The sequence below is a fragment of the Nilaparvata lugens genome, chromosome 1 (genome assembly GCF_014356525.2).
Source record: "Nilaparvata lugens isolate BPH chromosome 1, ASM1435652v1, whole genome shotgun sequence".
NCBI lineage: Eukaryota > Metazoa > Arthropoda > Insecta > Hemiptera > Delphacidae > Nilaparvata > Nilaparvata lugens.
The window spans coordinates 1,332,943-1,347,660 of record NC_052504.1 but is presented as its reverse complement, the minus strand read 5'-3'; the positions used below and the strand labels follow the sequence as shown (position 1 = coordinate 1,347,660).

At 35.1% G+C, this 14,718-nt stretch overlaps 1 protein-coding gene across 3 annotated transcripts in view; it reads left to right on the top strand.

Moving 5' to 3' along the window:
- LOC111058118 overlaps positions 1–14,718 on the top strand; it is a 158,591-nt gene that overhangs the window by 98,184 nt on the left and 45,689 nt on the right. For all 3 annotated transcript variants that reach the window (XM_039427373.1, XM_039427370.1, XM_039427377.1), the window contains exons 8-9: positions 1,559–1,643; positions 11,702–11,981. In XM_039427373.1, the coding sequence (XP_039283307.1) occupies positions 1,559–1,643; positions 11,702–11,981 (365 nt within the window). The remainder of the gene's footprint in view (positions 1–1,558; positions 1,644–11,701; positions 11,982–14,718) is intronic.

Sequence of the window (14,718 nt, the reverse complement as noted above, 5' to 3'; positions counted from 1 at the left end):
TGTGAAACAATTTTAGTGTAGGAACACTTTTTTATCTCAGCTCGACTAGTTAGTTCGGCCGGATAGAGCCGGAAAATCCCATTCAATTCGGATCGAGAAATTGATCGGCCGGAGACGGCCGTGCACTGATTTTAAGAATCTAAAATAACCTAACTTAAAAAGCTCCTTGTGTATTCTTTCGGATGCAATTACTGTACTTACAGTTTGGGTCCTATAGCTTTGCTTATCGGCTAGACTACAATACTATCCGTTCAAAAACATATAACATTTTTGAAAATGTATCTTTTTATAAGCAACAGATGATCTTTTGTATCTTCGCAAAAGCAACGTAATGCATCTGAAAAGATACTTACTGAGCTTTATTAATGTATATTTCCATAAGCAACAGATGCTCTTTTGTTTCTTCTTAAAGGCAACGTTTTGCATCTGAAAAGATACTCAAGAAGCTTTTATGTATCTTTCCATAAGCAACAGATGCTCTTTTGAATCTACTCAAAAGCAACGTTTTGCATCCGAAAAGATACACAAGGATCTTTAATGTATCTTTCTATAAGCAACAGATGCTCTTTTGTATCTTGTCCTTTCCTTTGCTGTTTTGTATCTTCTCAAAAGAAACGTGTTGCATCCGAAAAGATATACAAGGAGCTTTGATGTATCTTTCTATAAGCAACAAATGCTCTTTTATATCTTGTCAAAAGCAACGTGCTGCATCCGAAAAGATATACAAGGAGATTTAATGTTTCTTTCCATAAGCAAAATTATGCTGTATTGTATGTTCTCAAAAGCAGAGTTGCATCCGAAAAGATACACAAGGAGCTTCAGTGTATCTTTCCATGAGCAACAGATGCTCTTTTGTATTTTGGCAAGCTATAGTAGGATAGAGCTACTTTTTCTTTTGAGAATTGTTGACTGTTTAAGGGCCGGTTTCCGAGCTGGGGATTTAGCTAAGTCCTAGACTTCAAACAGCTGGAGTCAGAAAATTGGTTTCTCAAAACGGGGCGTAGTTGCAGTCATTGTCATAGTCACGTTTGAATTAAATTTCGAAAACTAGAAAATTGAACACAAAATAAAATGAAGAGTAAATAGTGTAAAGTTTTATCTATTTTGAATTATTTAGGAATGTCTAATTTTGTCAAGGAAAAACGTTTCCAATAATTATTATAGAAATGTATTATAGAAAATAAAAATTACGAATACTGTTATAAAAGCTGTGACTCCGCCCCGTTTTGGAAAGCCAATTTTCTGACTCCAGCTGTTTAAAGTCTAGGACTTAGCTAAATCCCGAGCTCGGAAACCGGCCCTGAGTGTTTGATGGCATTGCATTTTCTTCTTTCTATCTTCTTGTTATTTTAACTCTTACAAGAGTATAAAGCAATGTCAAATGCAGCATACTTTTAAATTTTATTAATGCATACTGTTTGCATTACGTTTGTGTTATTATTTCTATGTATTTAACTGTATGACGATTGTCAATGTTATTTTATAATAATCACATGTATGAATGAATGAATAAATAAAAAAAAGGTTATATGAACTGATGGAAAAAATTCTTTTACAGTGAACTGTCAACAGAATCTACAAGAAATTTCGCATTCCAATTTTGACGAGTACTCCGTGCCAAATCCTCTAAATGATGAAAACAGGTGAGTTATTCTCAAATTTAATAACTTATTTAATGAACTTTAATTTAAACCTATTTATAATGAACTAATTAAAGTTATTTAGGTGCGTTATTCATTTCTGCAATTTTCTAATAATTCCGATATCTTTGCAAACGTTATGCATTATACAGAGTTATACAGAGTGGGTATGGGAACCCTTCAATAAATTAGATACTGTTGTTGATATAATACTGTAACTTTCAGGATAAGTTATCGTTCAAATACTCTACCTTTTGTCGTACAACTGAGTTTCAACCCCTCATAAGGGGGTGACTTAGGGGTTGTAACTCGAATATTGTAAATGTAAACACCTATTGTGTGGTACATCATTCTAAAGGCCTTTTTTTAAACAAGAAAGATGGCATCGATAGAAATGTTCTATGATACTTGTATCACAGAATTACAAATTATATAGGAGTTATAGAATTATAGGAGTTTTCTCTGCTTGTATCCAAAATGGCGGCTGATTGAAGTTTTAGTTTTTAATGAAATGAGGGGTTGTAACTCAAATATTTTGAATGTAAACACACATTGTGTGATACATAATTTTAAAGGCCTTTCCAAAACGGGAAATCAATAGGAATGATCTATGATACTTTTCTCCAAAATGGCGGCTGATTGGAGTTTTAATGTTTGAAGAAATAATTGATAAAGTTCAATCAGCCGCCATTTTGGAAAATGTATCATAGAACCATTATTGATGTCATCTTTCTCGTTTTTGGAGGGCCTTTAAAATTATGTATCACACAATGGGTGTTCACATTCAAATTATCTGAGTTACAAGCCCTCATTTTTTTAAAAACTAAAACTTCAATCAACCGCCATTTTGGATGCAAGTATCGTAGAACATTTTTATCGATGCCATCTTGTTTTGAAAAGGCCTTTAAATTATGTATCCTACAGTGGGTGTTTACATTTGAAATATTCGAGCAACAACCCCTAAGTCACCCCCTTATGAGGGGTTGAAACTCAGATGTACGTTACAAGGTAGATTTGACCAATAACTTATCCCGAGAGTTACAGTATTATATCATAGAGAAACAATAGCGTAAGTAGATATCCCATGGTATAGGGAATTTATGTCGCAACTTTTACTGTTATCTCAAGCCGATTACTGTCGATTATTGTCAATTTTTACTGTTTTGTTGGGGTGAGAGTGTATGAACGGCACAATTTGAGAGACTACCAGCGTCACACAGCTGCATAGGAAAGAACTATGTGAACTATCGGCTTGGGATAACAGTAAAATTTGCGACATAAACGCCCTATACCATGGGATATCTACTTATGCTATCGTTTCTCTATGATTATATCTACAACAGTCTCCAACTTTTTGAGGGGTTCCCATACATATACAGAAAACTATACTCACTTATACTCACTATACTCACTCTGTATATTATGTCTAGAAAAAGTTTAATTGAAAGATACGATTCAAGATTACATGGATCACAGTTTTTGAGAAATACTCGAAAAATACCGTCTGACAATATTTCTATAAAATCGGGGTACAAAAGGTTCGCCGGTTGGTGTACAGGTTGCGCTGTGCGGCTAAACGCAGTACGGTGGCATCCAGGCTAAATCGAGTACTGTGTACAATCGTATTGATTTGTAGCAAAGTGTGGTCCACCTTACTGTGGCAGTGGATAAAGGTACGATAACCCTGCCACTGCCTTCTATAGAAGATTATGATACAGGTATATCTGACATGTCCATTGAAAAAAAGATCTTACATTCCAAATAGCAGACGAAAATTTTGAATTTACAGAAGAGTAGTATTTTACATTTAATTGAAATCCCCAATCATATCGTGTTTACGAACACATTATGCGGTTCTGCACTTTTAACACTTCCGGCTCTGTATATGGTTGACATTTTAATGTAAATGATAATAAATAGTGAGATAATTGCTGACAACCACCCCATTCACAGGTTTCCTCAGCGTACTTACTTTACTTTTCATTGGCGCTACAGTCCGATGTGGACCTTGGCCTCTTGCACAATTCGCCTCCAATCGTCTCTCCTCTCCGCCACATTCTCCCATCCTCTGATGCCCAAAACACGCAAATCGTCCCTCACATCCTCCAGCCATCTCCTCCTGGGCCTTCCTCTTCTACGCGTACCAATCATTTCACTTTTTAACAACTTATGCGGTAGTCTGCAGTTCTCCATTCTCTGGACATGCCCCAACCATCTCAACCGTTGCGCCTTTATAACTCGTACAACAAGCTTTCCTCAGCGTATCAGCAATCTTTATTTGCCCACGCACAGACTTACCGTCTGTGAAGGGAGCCTTATATTCAGGCATAAAAATATATAATTCTTTGAAAAAAAAGTTGAAAACTAAAACTAATTTGAAAGTATTCAAAAATAAAATAGGTGATATACTATTGCAGGGTTCTCCCTATTGCATAGTATTAAAGAGAGAATGAGGTCCTTGTCTGGTAGTTTGGACATATAGTCCTCTATAAAAAAAATTCAAGATTAATATATTGAAAAATGTATCAAATAAAACCAATCTTGTATGTAATTGACAGGTGGCATGTTGTGTGAGTTTTAATGAAGCTTACATATATATACAACTAAGCGCCATGGATAATAATAATAATAATATTATATTATTATGACATTTTAATGTACATGAAAATAAATAGTGACATAATTGCTGACAACACCCCATACACAGTTTTCCTCAGCGTAACAATAATCTTCATTTGATATACTTTCTAATTAGTTTCAGTTTACAACTTGTTTTTCAAATAATTATATATTTTTATATAATATTAATATTATTTTAGGTAGTTGAATAGGTAGTATTTTAGGTAGTTTATTAATATTATTATTAGATAGTTATTTTACTTACCGTATTTTACTTATTTTAGGTAGTTTATTACTATTATTTTACCCAGTTGAAGAGCAAAGTTCTGAGAGAGAGTTCAGGAGAGACAGTAGTTAGACAGAGAATAATTGCATTAGAATTTGTACAGAGGGTTCTCGGAACGGCAACAGATCAAGTAAGCACTGAAACCTGCTTGGCGTTACAATTGGAAGGGTGAAATAGCTCTCGCCCTTGATTGTAGGGGAGGGAGAATTCTGGCAAAGTGGCGGGAAATTTGAATGACTTGAATGTGGATGAAGTTGGTACTCAATCACTTATAATTAATAAATAATTTGAATTTGAATTTAATGATAACTAAATGATAACTATAGTGAGATTCACGTTATAAAGTCTGTGGAAATTATGGGACGACAGAGTTGCCAGTTTTCATATTTTCACCGCCTTGTAGTAGTTAGCTGTAATTCAAGTTATTCCGGTATCTTATACTAGTAGTTCTGTGAACAGTAGACCTCACGCAGTATTCTCATCCACAAGTACCTGATTGAAACTATAGACCTTATGGAAATACAGCAATAGACTGGCTTCTCTACACATCTGTGTAATCACTTGTCAGCTGATTTATTATGAATAATGTTCTATAGTCTGATTTTTACTCTAATATTGGCGTATGAAGGATGCTCTTTTTTCCTTTTATAATTATTATCCTTGAAATGCAAAATTTCCAAATAACCTTGTATATACGTCGACGCGCAATCCAAAAAAGGAACATACCTGTCAAATATAATGAAAATCTATTCCCGCGTTTCGCCGTAAATACGCAACATATACACATTTAAACATTAAGAGAAATGCCAAACCGTCGACTTGAATCTTAGACCTCACTTCGCTCGGTCAATAATTACTTATAAAATTCTTATCTCACTCACTCACTGATCACGATTTCTGGAAAACTACTGGACGGATTGCAACAAAACTTGAAATATAGCTTCCTTATAAGTCCTAGGTGCTCACTAAGGAATCTTTTGGCGATATTTTAACTCTAAGGGTGGTTTTTAAGGGTTTAAAGTTCGTCGTTTAGCATTCTTCTTCTTCTTCAAATCTCTTAATTATTATAATTTGAATGTCCATACCATATGTTAACATAGAACTATAATCTAGAGAGAGTACGTCTTTGAAACAGTTGTTTACTGGCAACTAAATTAATAATTTTGCCAGGTTGGCATTAAGTTAAGTTAACTTTGTTAGGTTGGCACCAAGTTGAAAAACTAATTAAAATGCATTTATCGCGAAAAAATTGATTGGGCACTGCTACTTCAATCAGAGCTATTCCTGGGAATATTATATTACTATTATTATTTATTTTCCAATCAATTGATAATATTTTACAAAAATAATCTTATCTTTTAATTCTCGTAGCAAAGCACGGGTGCCCTGCTAGTATCTGATATGATTTCCATCGCTTTCTATGATATAGTGCGGTCCACGTTATAATAGCAGTATTTGATTAACATTTGTGTTGCTATCCTTCTCTATCATTTAAAAGCAGATTGCGCTATCCTTTTCAAGCTCCTCAACATTGCCAGATCGTTTTTCAACATATATAGATATAATTAACAAAAAAATAACTCTCAGAGTTGAGAAAATTGATTATAAATCATTGATAAATATTTTTTCCGGACGAATAAAATTTAAATAAAAGCGAAATGGCACTCACTCATTCACTCGCAGAACTAAAAATCTACCGGACCAAAAACGCTCAAATTTGGTAGGTATGTTCAGTTGGCCCTTTAGAGGCGCACTAAGAACGGATTTGGAAAAAATTTAAAGATACGCCCAAAATATGCGTTTTTCCAGCGTTTTTTGCGCTTTCTCAGCTTTATCGAGAACAAATGAACAGAAAATGTTCAAATTTACTACAAAAGTTCTGGGGTGTAATAATGTTGTGTTACAAGGGATTTTAAATAACGCCAAAGATACGCCCAAAATTAGCGGTTTTTTGCGTTTTCTCAGTTCAAACATCAAGTAATAGATGGGTTAGCTAGGGTCTAAAAATTTTGTGATGAGGTGACTTAAATATTTCATCAAAGATACGCCCAAAATCAGCGTTTTCCCAACGTTTTTCTCAGCTTTTCTGCGTTTTCTCAGTACTTTGACTTTCTGATGGAATGAAGCATGCTCAAATGAAAAATGCAGGCGAGCGAAGCGAGCCCGCTGATCTCATTTTTGGACGATCCAGTCGGGGGTCCAGACGGATCCCTTCGGCGATCCTAGACGGATATGGCGAGCGAAGCGAGCCTGACGGCTAGTAAAATATAATTGATTTCTTTAAACAAGAATGGGCCCGTTCTGTGTACATGGAATGTGGTAAATTGTCCGATTCACAATTTACCAAGTAAAAAGTTCCGCGTTCCATGGGAGGAATTTTGACAGATTCTGTTTCAGAATCCTGTTCCAGTCCCAACTCTCTGCCCCACAGTCGAAGTGTGGTAAATTGTCCGACCTGGTACTGTTCCAACTATCTGAGCTCTCATTGGTCGATTATTATGTAGTCTGCTTGCTTCTCTGCGCATGCGCTGATAGTTTGTTTACCATAGCATAGAATACATAACCAACAATATGATGTTTGACAACCATTCATTAAATGAATTTTTCTCGATAGAAAATTTGAGAGTAATGGAATAGAAGAAATTTACACTTTTCTAGACGGTAGGTTTGTAAAACAGCCTTTCTTCATTCACGCAGCTAGTAATTGACACATTTTAGTGTAAATCAACTTTATAAGTGCGCGCCAAAAGCTTGAACCAAAGATTTTGAAATGGCGTTCGAAGGGAACATTTTGCACTAGTCACGTGATGGAACAATTTACGATTGGAACTGGAAAAATTTACTGTAGACAGAACGTACACAATCAACTATCAGTATCACATCAGACTTGTATCAGCTATTTTTTTTCTTTGGAAGGCAGTGGATCGACAACACTGTTCTCCTATCTTTCTCCACCGCCATTATAACGTGGACCTCACTATAGGCCCGCCCCCCGAAACCCTAGCATCAAACGTCGCTCAAAGTTCGCCGAGTGAAATTGAATAAAGCGTCTACAAGTGAACAGTTCTGTAGTCAGTAACTGACAGCTTTTCTTGTAAATGGCATCAATTGAAGCAATGCTGACAGATTGAAGTGAATTTGCGCTCACTTTGGGAGTTTGGAGCGCTCAAAAGTTAATTTGCAGCTAAAAGCTGACTGTGTTGTTTAAGGGAAGGAGCGCCCTATGAATAGTAATCTAACCCTCTCCTCACGAGCTCTTGTAAAGAGAACTACAACTGAAACTGAAACTGAATTTCAAAATTAGCTGCAAAGAAAATTGTAGAGAATCGTGTAAATTAATAAAATTTGTAGATTGAAATCACTATGTCACTCTAAAACTCAATTGTAGCTAAATTTCAATATTAGCTGCAATTACTATTATTATTATTATTATTATTATTAGTCGTAGAGCTCCCGAAGTGGAAGACGCTGAGTAAAATCATGATCATCGATTTTTATTAGACTTGGCGGTTTTCTTGTTCGCCCACCAGCTTTTCATTCTCTGAGAAAAAGCAGCTTTTCTTTCTTCACTCCATCTTGTGCCAACTCTTGGTGCTTTTATCTCTGGAATAATTTCCCATTTGTTCACTTTTGTTTTGAAATTATTTCTATTTTTAATTTTATCATCAGTAATTCCTGCCAAAACTAGATCTTTCTTAACATTCCTAATCCATTCTCCTCCATAGGCAAGCGAAGCTACATATTTTACTATTTTTTTGTGATTCTATGGTCAGGGAGCCTCATGATATGACCATAGAATTTTAGACGTCTTTTTCTCATGTCCGTTACAATATTTGAATGTTGCTCAACTGTGCTATTTTTCTGTAATCTATAACCATTCTCAGTTAATCTCGGACCTAGAATTTTTCTAATTATTTTCCTTTCTTCTTTGCAATTATTATTATTAGTACCATTCGTCCACTGAACCCCTATATAAGGAGTATTTGGATTTGTCAATGAATATTAGTCAATAATATTGTACGAATAAGTTACATAAAACTGTACAACTAATTTGCATCTCATAATAAGCTTGAAATTCATCAATCGAGTATGCACAAATATTTAACAATTCCTTCTTCATCAAGGCTCTAAATTTACTATCTGTGGATGCTCTTAAAAGGGCTGGTAGTTTGTTGTACAATCGAATCCCAGCACTTTTAACTCCTCTCTCATATAATGTAGTGCGGTGCGTATCATCTCGCAACTGTTCTCTATGTCCAGTTCCATAACAATAATTCAACTTCATATTATAAATTATATTTTCGAACACTTCATACGCTAGATTCAAGTTTATATATTACATCCCTGCTTAAGCTGATTTACGACTCACACTGGCGCACAAGGAATCTTCCTTTTGCCGGTGTTTTTGCCTCACCTACTGTACTTATGCATGTGATCATAAATTGAATCTTCATTTAAAAACTATTGTTTGTAATGTAAAGGATATCATTTCGTTATTATATCTAATTAAATAAATGTATGTATCTTGGTTTAAGTGCAGTAGCATATACTTATATTTATTTTTTTGTAAAGCTTTTTTGTATTTTGTTTTTGGCAAATAAATAACTGTGGAAAACTGCACCAGTTTTAAATGTATCCTTGTTTTGATCAAGCATATTGCTTCTAGGATATACAGACTTGGAGGAGGTAGAATTTTCATTTGTTTGAAGTATGGTCTACAGCTTGAACGAATCGACTCTCCAACCATTCATTACTCGTATTGCCCACTTCTGGATACGGAATATGTCAATTAAAATTGAACACAGTAATTGACCGAGCGAAGTGAGGTCTAAGATTCAAGTCGACGGTTTCTCATTTCTCTTAATGTTAAAATGTTTATATGTTGCGCATTTACGGCAAAACGTGGTTATAGATTTTCATGAAATTTGACAGGTATGTTCCTTTTTAAATTGCGCGTCGACGTATATACAAGGCTTTTGGAAATTTTGCATCTCAAGGATAATGCAAAAGGAACAGGGGTCTCCTTCTAACACCAATATCAGAGTAAAAATCAGACTAGAATTATTCATTATAAATCTCTGGAATAACATTCTCATCTGGCATACGTACTTGCTATCTATGGAAGTACAACCAAGAGTAACCTTGATAAGATACTATTACAACAAAAAAAGAGCTCTCAGAATAATAATGAAGTTGAAAAGATTAGAATCAGTAAAACTCGTTTTTCCACAGTTTGGAATCTTAACAATCTATGGGCAATATATTTTTGACGTAGTCATGTACTTTAAAAAATGCTCGTCAACAGGATCAAGAAACGAAACACATGGCTACAACACCAGATTTGGAAGGATCGAGGAGAGGCATAGATTGGATTTCTTTAAGAAAAAAACACTTTTTATGGGGAGAAAATTTTTCAATATACTTCCTAGAGAGTTGAAAGAAATAGAGGAGGTTGAATACCTACAAAAAAAAATTAAAGGAATATTTGGTGGGACTATCTCTATACTCTTTGCAGGAGTATGTCAATTTGACTGTAAGATTTTAGAATCTTGTTTTTTATCAGAATTTTTGATTTCTGTATGTGTAAAGGATGATTTTGTGACGATATTAATAATTCTTTTTGTAATTTGACACTGTTCAGATGTATTTTGTGCATTTTGATGAATAAAGTCTTTAAAGTGAAAAGTGAAATCAGCTGTCGAGTGGATTATTAATTGCATGCAATAGCGCATACATTTAATTCGGATCTTAATCTTTCTAAATTCAAAATGTATTGTTTGAAGTGTTTGTGTTTTGTTTCAATGTGGAAATTAGTGAAGAATTGGAAAGTTGCACATAACCTTTATTTGGACAATTTATTTTATAAAATTGTGATGAAAAGAAGTTTTGGACTGTAGTCTGTTTCTTTGTCTATAAGTTGATTGTAAATGATAAATAAATAAATATCTCAGTGTAACTTGGTAAAACATCAGCTGCTGTGTGGACCATCAATTATTGCATGCCTCATTGACTGAAATTTTCATGCAGTATTAAATGAACTATTGATTGCATGCAATAACACATGCAATTAATTACTAAAATAACATAGTATTGTCTCTCGACCTTTCTCTGCTTTGAACGTGGGCTGTCCTGTTGCCAGTATGTCTTGAAGGAGATTAGCTTTTGATGTTAGCATTTTTGATACACCAATCCCAACAGCCATTAGCCGTTTTCACACCGATATCTCACCGACACGACATACAGACAGGATTTACTCAGATGGACAGTATAATAGGAGGCTGTGGTTTATAACTGCGCGAGGTCTTCTGTTCACAGAACTACTAGTGTAGATGAAAAAAATATAGATTGAAGGAACTTGGTCACCCTAAAACTCAACTACAACTGAACTGTAACTGAATTTCAATGTTAGCTGCATAGAAAATTGAACAGAGTAATGTAGATACTTACTTTTCAGAGTAAAGTAGCTTTGTCACCCTGAACAAAATTTGTAAATTAGATTAGTTTAAATCAATTTGTAATTAGTCATCCTAAAACTGCACTACAACTGATCTGTAACTGAATTTCAATATTAGCTGCAAAGAAAATTCAACAGAGTGATGTAGACGAACAACATCATAGATTGAAGGAACTTGGTCATCCTAAAACTGAACAAAAGACACCTGATATAAAGATAGTCATCACAAAATAGGTAATAAGCATTTGAGAAGATGAGAGTGTTGATGATTATAAGAAGGCTATTGATATTATAAGATTATATGCTGATGATTATTATAGAGATGACATTCTAAATTCTAAACTCAACTAACTTAAAACTCAATTCATAAATAGAAAACAGAGCAGACGACGCAAACACAAGCGGTGTCTCCTACTTGCATATTTAGCGCTTCGTGAGCTATAAAAACAAAGTAAGGCCACAAAGGCGAATCAGCTGATGAAAATCCTTAAAATACGTGAGCATTTGCTCCAGAGTTCAGGAGCATAAGGTAAAGCTTATTCATATAAAAATGAGCAAATGCTTATGCTTCTACCTAATGCTCATGAGCAAAACCTTATGCTCCATGCTCATCCTCATGAGCATTTGCTCTGGTTTTATTCATATGGCCCATTGTTTTCAATAGAATCAACGACCTAATTTTCGAATAATTTTGAATTTCAGAATGGTTCCCGTCACATGTCAGTTCTGCCCTGTGCCGCTGGGAGCACCACCGTCGCGTCCCCCCAAACCATCTCAACTGGGAGGGGTGGATGCTGGTGGCGCGGGAGGGGGCGGGGGTGATTCACCCCTCAAAAAGAAACAGAGAAAGCCGCCAATGCCTCTTCCCCACCCGCACCCCACAAATCATCAGTGTCATCATCATCATCATCAAATTGCTGACTCTGCCAACGCTTTCGAAAACTACGATTTTCCCAGGCATTCGCATGCGACAGGACAAAAGGTAGGGGAAAATCTCTTCAATCGTATCGTAATATTTAATTTCAGTATCAGTATTATATTTATACAACTTCGCATCCTATAGCAAAGCACCTATAGGGAGGTCCACATTATAATGTCAATATTTAATTAGCATTACTATCCTTGTTGACATCTTAAATAATATCTTACGTCACATGGACGGGAAGGGGCCTTTTGCAGTCGAGAATGATGTTTCTAGTCGAGGCGTTAGCGGAGACTAGAATTTCATTCGAGCACTGCAAAAGACATTCACGTCCAAGTAACGTAGGTACACTATTTTTTGTCATAATAATCTAAAGAAGAATAATTGAGAAATAGAAAATATTACCTGCTTGTGCTGAAGTTACTACATGCATTCTATAAACATAACCTAGTTTACGAATTCCGAATCAGGAATTTTGTGGAAGTTGACAAAACGTCCACCTGAAGCGCTGAAGTTGATTTTTATGTAGCAGTTTTGATGTTCCTATTTCGGAACTAGGAGACATACTCGACTGTAAAAAAACATATGGTTTCATTACAGTAGAGTATGCTGTAATTAGAGTCATATGTTTATTTGTTCTACAAACAGCTGTTTACCGGCTTGATTTAATGCATGGAAAACAGCTGAGATTGAATGACTATATCAAAAAATTAATAATGTAGTACCATAGAAAAGCAATAGCATAAGTAGATATCCCATGTTATAGGGTGTTTATGTCGTAACTTTTTCTGTTATCTCAAGCCGATAGTCCACGTAGTTCTTTCCCATAAAGCTATATGACGCTGGCAGTCTCTCATACTGTGCCGTTCATACACTCTCACCCGGCCAAAACAGTAAAAATCTACAATAATCGACAGTAATCGGCTTGAGATAACAGTGGAAGTTGCGACATAAACGCCCTATACCATGGGATATCTACTTACACTATTGTTTCTCTATGGTAGTACTAACCTTTGGTTGCACGAAAGTCTGTTAACTATTAATCCCGATTAAATGCCACATAAGGCATATTCGACAAATTAGAGAGTGCTATCCTTCTCCAGCTCCACAACGTTGCCAAATCATTTTTTAACAATGGACAAGTATAATTTATTAACAAAATATTTAATATCAATTATGAAAACGTATTATTAAATTATCAAGAAATATATTTTCTTGACAAATAAAATATAATTTATTATTTTAAACAAGAATGCACAGTTGATATTACATCAGATTTATGCCAGTTTCAGCTATCCTCCATAAAAGGCATTGGCAAGGCAGAGAATCGGCAACGATGCTCTCCTATATTTCTCCACTGTCATTATAACGAAGACCTCACTATAATATTCGTGTACTACTACTCTCTTTCTATAGAAGATATTTTTGATTCACCTTATCCCGGTATATCTGATAATATATTATTAATTATTGATTCTTGTAATAATTATTAATTATTATTGTAATTATTATTGTATTATTATTGTAATTGATTATTAATAATCTATTCTAAATCTCAAATAATATATTTTATTCGTCGAGAAAAATACTTTTCTATGGTTTGATAATGAATGGTTTCATAATTGAGATTAAATATTATGGCTGTAAATTATATTTCTTCATAGCCTACAAACGTTTTGGCAACCTGGGAAAGGATAGTGTTATCTGATTTGTGTGAGATTTTAAGGGCCGGTTTCCGAGCTCGGGATTTAGCTAAGTCCTAGACTTTAAGCAGCTGGAGTCAGAAAATTGGCTTTCCAAAACGGGGCGTAGTCGCAGCTTTTATAACAGTAGTCGAAGTTTTTATTTTCTCATTTCTATAATTGGAAACGTTTTTCATTGACGAAATTATACATTCCTAAATAATTAAAAATAGCTGAAACTTTACACTATTTTCTCTTTAGTTTATTTTGTGTTCAATTTTCTAGTTTTTCGAAATTTAATTCAAACGTGACTATGACAATGACTGCGACTACGCCCCGTTTTGGAAAACCAATTTTCTGACTCCAGCTGTTTAAAGTCTAGGACTTGGCTAAATCCCGAGCTCGGAAACCGGCCCCAACTGTTTCTCATCAACCAACGGCATAGTGTTGTCACATTGAAGAATATTATCATAGATAAAGAATAGCACAAGAAGTTATCCCGTGGTATAGGGCATTCATGCTCCAATTTCCAAAGTCAACTCAAGCTGATAGTACTATAAAGCTGATAGTACTGTAAAAGTACTTATAGTTGTTTTTTGGTGAAGCTATGTGACGCTGGTAGTCTCTCACACTGAGTCGTTCTTACACTCTCACCCGGCCAGAACAATAATTAAGAACAGTAGTCGACAGTAATCGGCTTGAAACTTGCAACATGATCTACTGATACCATGGGATATCTTCTTATGCTATTTTTACTTTCCTTGCCCTATTTTCTCAAAAATCTCGACCGATTTTTTTCAAATTCATACCCTGTATAGTTATTTATCAGCTCTATCAACTGGCATGAGTCTCCTTCCTGGGAAACTAATGGGGGGTCCCATCCTTGAGAAATGGACTTTGTAACCTCCTTCTCGTGCATGAGGTAGGTAGGTAGAGCAGTTTTTCAAATTCATACCCTGTATAGTTATTTATCAACTCTATCAACTGGCATGAGTCTCCTTCCTGGGAAACTAATGGGGGTCTCATCCTTGAGAAATGGACTTTGTAACCTCCTTCTCGTGCATGAGGTAGGTAGGTAGAGCAGTTTATAAAAAAAACACATAACCATAGAGAAA